Source organism: Brachycentrus maculatus, unplaced genomic scaffold (assembly GCF_059751285.1).
Source record: "Brachycentrus maculatus isolate JH-2025_06_01 unplaced genomic scaffold, ASM5975128v1 h1tg000249l, whole genome shotgun sequence".
NCBI classification, from domain to species: domain Eukaryota; kingdom Metazoa; phylum Arthropoda; class Insecta; order Trichoptera; family Brachycentridae; genus Brachycentrus; species Brachycentrus maculatus.
The window spans coordinates 171501-177500 of record NW_028281000.1 but is presented as its reverse complement, the minus strand read 5'-3'; the positions used below and the strand labels follow the sequence as shown (position 1 = coordinate 177500).

At 27.7% G+C, this 6000-nt stretch overlaps 1 protein-coding gene across 1 annotated transcript in view; it reads right to left on the bottom strand.

The window, feature by feature from the left end:
- LOC148306146 (cholecystokinin receptor type A-like) overlaps positions 1–6000 on the bottom strand; it is a 109862-nt gene that overhangs the window by 18147 nt on the left and 85715 nt on the right. Inside the window, 1 exon segment of the mRNA XM_088265552.1 lies at positions 262–425. Within this exon segment, the coding sequence (XP_088121678.1) occupies positions 262–425 (164 nt within the window).

Here is a 6000-nt window from a genome sequence, read left to right as displayed (position 1 = left end):
ATTTATTTAATATTACCTGGACTGGTTCCTGAAGCGCAAGAGTGATCACCTTCATGTAAGTTATGATCAATATAACACTGCGTCAATTTGATTCAGTGCCCTATGCACCATTAGGTGCGGATAAGGGTTATAAGTAATACGTAAATATCAAAGAAAAAAATAATTCTTTGGTATTTGTGAAGTAAAATCGTTGCTTAATTAGTTAGTTTCTCTTTCTTTCGACGAAACAAATTGATTAATCAACGTGAAAAGATTACTTACCCGACCTGCAGAGTGTGCTGGCTCTTCCGAGATAAAGGGTGGAATTATTCTCGGAGGCTTCGGAGGCGTTTTGGGAAGCGTGGGCCCCTCCCCTTCCGGCCACCCGCCCCGCGGGCGGTCCGGCCCCGCGCCCCGCCGCCGCCGCGCAGCAAGGGCAGCAAACGCTGAAGGGGAAACGACAATTAAGAAGAATAAACGAGATAAGAGGCATGAAAATAGTGATTGAAAAACGGAAATGAAATATTTTTTTCAGCAAAAGCTCGTTATTTTTGTAAACTAGATATTAAATACCAATCTGATTCAGTAGTTATTTTGTTTTGTATAATTTATATTTGAAGCACTAACTTTGTGATTTTCCGTTTTATAAAAAAATTTAACTCCGTTTTAAAATCATTATAAATATTTTATCACAACTTAATTATAATGTCTACTAGTTTCGCAGCTAACCGATTCTTTATCAAGACTAATTAAAACTTATTATTAAGGGAAATGATAAATTTAAAATTTTCAAGGGAAATGGCATGAAAATAGTAATTAAAAAACTAATATGAAATTTGATTTTTCAGCGAAAGTTCGTTATTTTTTTAACTAAATATTTAAAGAAGAAGCTGATTCAGTGGTTATTTTGTTTTGTTACTACAGTATTAATGAAAAGACAGCATTAAAAGGGCTTTTGACATTTATTTAATAATAAAATTAAAAGAACAAAATTTTTTTTTTTGACATCTCAATAAATATTTTAATAGATGAATAAAAACATGATAAATAACTCCTTTAATTACAGAAAATTCAGATTTGTTTACAAATATTTGGACACACTCAAAATGTTGTTCCACGAATATATTTTAATAAATAATGTAAACACACATTCTGTATCATACTTATATAGCTACCGTGCTGGAGGTGAAGGGGAGAAGGTGAAAATAAAAAAGTGATTTAACACTGTAATATTTATTTAATATTACCCTGGACTGGTTCCTGAAGCGGAAGAGTGATCACCTTGCTTTTATGTTAGTAATGATCAAGACAACACTGCGTCAATTTGAAGTGAAATTGTAGGACTATCGTACAAAGCGAAGAATATTAAACTCCTTATATTTTAGTGAAATATGCTGGTTTACGTATTGCCCTTGAATAAAAAGTTATTTCGTTTTTGTTGAGGTATGTCATACATAAAAGTTATTCAAAAATATTGTTTGTACTCAGAATGAATAAAAATGAATAAATTATGGTAAGAAGAAAAGGAAAGACAGAAAAGTAATATATTGCTTGTATTAGGAATATAATTACTCGATTGTTTCTTTGAATGGGTAATTTGTGAACTTTCGTCATTAAATCTTACAACAAACTCGAGGAGAAAAACACTCAAGATGGTTTTTAAGTTTGAAGGATTTTTTAGGACAGAAAACAAGAGTTGATGCCAGAAATTGGAATTAATTTGCATTCCCCAACTTTTTGATAAAAGTTCATAATTCTTGAAGTGAACTTGTAGTTACCAACTCATTAAAATAGAATATAAATTTTAAATCATATATATTTTTTTACGGTAGCAAGTATTTTCAACGAGTGCGAAACATTTTTTCAGATTTTATTCATCTCATTTAAAGCATCAATTAAACGGTTACAATTAAATATAAATATTACTCTGAAATAAAATTATTTTTATGTGAGTCACGAATTAATTTATATTATGTAAGTTATTAATTTAACTTAATAAAGTTATTAGTATGGTTAGTTATTTGTTGCTAAGTGTTGGATGAAACTTAGCCACAGAGGAACTTGGGCCCTTATGTGAGATTATAACTATGAAGTTAAATGTAACGTGATGTAACACAAAACTGTGGTTACTTACACCATGAATCAATTATTATGTCAACTCAAAATTTAAACACCAAAACTTTAACTATGATTTAAAGCACTTTTATTTTTGGCACTTTTTTTCATCCAGTTTCAACAAGAACCCCATCATCTACAGGGATAAATACGATTGACAGTACGTATCTATCTCTGAAGATGATAAGGCATTTGTCAAAACCAGTTGTGAAAAAAAAATCAAAAATAAAATTGGTGAAAAACAGAGTTTGAGTTTTATTTATAATAATAATAAAACCCTTACCCGCACCCCAATGGTGCATAGAGCACTGCTTCATATGAACGCAGTGTTATCTTGATCGTTTACATGAAGGAAAGGTGATCAGCCCTCCGCTTCAGGTACCAGTCCAGGGTAATATTTAATAAATATTACAGTGAAAAAATCACTTATATTTATTTTACCCCCCCTGGGAATCGAACCCGAGACCTCTAGAACGGTAGCCGAGCGTGCTGACCATTACACTACGGAGGCGGAGTTTTATTTAATATGTCAAAATCTTTTTTACTTTTCAGAAGAAAATTATTGAAATAGTTAATATTCTTAAATTTAATATTCACATTGTTGAGCTAATTATAATAACGGAACACAAATTACGATTCATTATTTTTATAAAGTTTATTATTTCAATAAATGTCCAGTGTTGTTTTTTGGTAACGATAAATGATTCATATACAATTTTATACTTAAAACATTATGCTTCGAAACTTGTCTGTTGAATTTAAAATATTTAATTATCCGAAAATTATATAACACCAAAATTAATGGTTGTTGTTTTCCTTGTTTCACTATTAAAATTTGTTATTTTTCGTTCAAATTATATGATTAATCTTTTTCAGTTAGAAGTATTATGTATACATCATAAAAAGCTCAAGGCGTTTTTTTATTAAGAGAAAATTTAATTACTTCCACAAAGTAAAGTGGATTGTATCTAAAAATAATATGGCAATTAAGGAACAAATTAAGAAATATTTTATTATTAACCGTAATTACCTCATATCACACACTCGCCAACGTGCGCTAGCATGTTAAATACCAATAAATCATTTTTGTTTACGAATGACAAACGTTAAAACAGAGCGAAATTCAATTTTTATACTTGTACCCACAAATAAATTATATTTCATAATATGTATGTAAATACACATTCTCTGCTTCTTGCCTTAAATCTCGCCCAATGGCGCACAGGAGTCATCAATTCAGAGTTATCTTGAGGAAGAATATGAAAGGCTAAGCATTTACAGGGATTACGACCTATCAATGGTTAATTAATTGCTTACTTTATTCAGTATGTAACATTCACCATTCTACCAATAATCGAAAACTCCTTTAATCATATTTTGGATGTTGTGTTTATGCTTCAATTGAAATTTTCAACTGGCGAGATCCATGATTGAAATCAGCATTTTTTCGTCAGCAGAAACCTTCATTAAATGTATCTAATGAACAAATTTATGAGGAAATTCAAAGTTTGTGAAGAAAAAAATTGTACACGGTAAAATAATATGTTAATCTAATAGTCTAAAATTAAACGCCTGAATTTGGAAATTTGATTTTTAGCAGAAACCTTCATTTAATGTAAGTGAGATAATTTTTCCAATTATTTTACGTATAACGCGCACAAGGCGTCTTCATAAATTGAAAATAATTCTGGAGATAAATAAAAATGTTTGTATTTAAATAATTACATACTAAGTGCAGCAAATCATCAGTTCGTGGACGAAAATTTGGACAAACTCAATACAGCAGGTCCTCTTTGATCCGAACACTTGCTAATCTTAACACTTCTGTAATCCGAACGCCCACTCATCCAATACATGCCTAGAATGGACTGATCAAGTAGATATTCCTGTGCCAGAGAAGATGCTTTTACGTAAATTGAGAGACAAAGCTTTTTACCAGTCATTAAATAAATCTCGATCAACTAAATTCATTGATTTCATTTAAAATTTCACGTAACATATTTGTTTTATTTACAAACATTTTGAACAGAAGTTGTGTGAATATTGTAATTTTCAGCGTTCGAATTATAGAGGTCCTTCTGTATATTGTTGTTGGCTGCTTTTATGTGAAAAATAAAATAAAATTCTTTGACAATACGACTCAACATAGCGTAAAAAATAAAACACAGAAAAGCCAGTCAGTCACACACAGCAGTGAACTCTGATAAGATAGCCACGTTAGCTGCGTGCACACGTGCGTGAATTTTTCATGAGGGTACATCCGTAGACCCTCAAAGGAAGCATTAATACCTTGCACAACATGCACTGCTGTGTGAAATAGGCTTAACTGTTATCTAGGTCTTATTTCGGTGAAAAAGTAACATACGAGTGTATGTATTCCTTTAACGTGGCAAACGATGAAGAGAAAATAATGAAAGACATCGAATGACTTGATTTTTTAGCTTGTTTTTTTTTTTTTTTTTTATTTAAGGGTGAACTCTCAAATTTGCATAGTTGGTACTCGACGAGCTGATGAATATATATATATATATATATATATATATATATATATATATATATATATATATATATATATATATATATATATATATATATATATATAGATATATATATACATATATATATATATATATATATATATATATATATATATATATATATATATATATATATATATATATATATATATATATATATATATATATATATATATATATGTATATATATATATATATATATATATATATATATATATATATATATATATATATATATATATATATATATATATATATATATATATATATATATATATATATATATATATATATATATATATATATATTTATATATATATATATACATATATATATTTATATATATATATATATATATATATATATATATATATATATATATATATATATATATATATATATATATATATATATAATATATTGGATTTAGGTGGATTTTTTTTTAGTTCTCAATTTTCAATTTCATTTTTTCTTTTCAAAACTTCTTTGTAAAAAATTCTATTTATTTCAATATAAACTTATTTTCTCGATAAAAAACGGTGTTTTGAGCAAAAAATGCAATTACGTTAAATTTTACCTGGTTTTCATGAAAATTAAGTTGAGGGAGATGAGTTCCCCTTTCTTACGAAAAGCAACTTTTGATACATACTTACCTCTTTGGTTATGGAAATCGAAAGTCATATTTTAATATGTAAAAATATTACGATAAAATCCTTCCATCCAAATAAAATCATTGTTTTTTTCGTTTTTATTGTATATTATATCGGTTTCATCATAATGGTTTTACAACCAAGCCATAAAACTGTTTTTATGAAGAATTATAAAAATGCTCGTATTTAGATTCGTTTTGAAAATAATTAAGCTTGTTTTTTTATAAGATATGTAAGTACTAAAATAAAACGTTATTTTTTATGTGCTCGGAAGAAAAAATATCCAGTGAAATACTAATTCTAAATATTGTAATTTGTTTTACGATTCTTTTGTGCCGATATCTACTATTATCTTGGTTAGAGGAAAAACAAATTTTATTTATTTATTTTAACTGTCGTTTATTTTCTGTTTGTAATAATATTTAATTGTAATTTTTTTATAAACTGTGAGTTTTTCAGTAAGGTTATTTCGTGAAATATTTGTTTAAAATACGATTCTTTATTTTGAGACAATTTTTTATGTATTTTTTGATAAATTTTTGTATGAAGAGAAGCGAAAATAAATTCAAAGCGTTTATCATAAGCAACAGAATCTAATGTGGCCTTATTTTTTTCACCAAATTAGAAGTTTACAAATGCTTTCACAAAAAGTACGAACCTTCAAAAAAATATATCAAAGATAATCGAAATTGGGTTTATTCAACCAAAAAACACTTTTT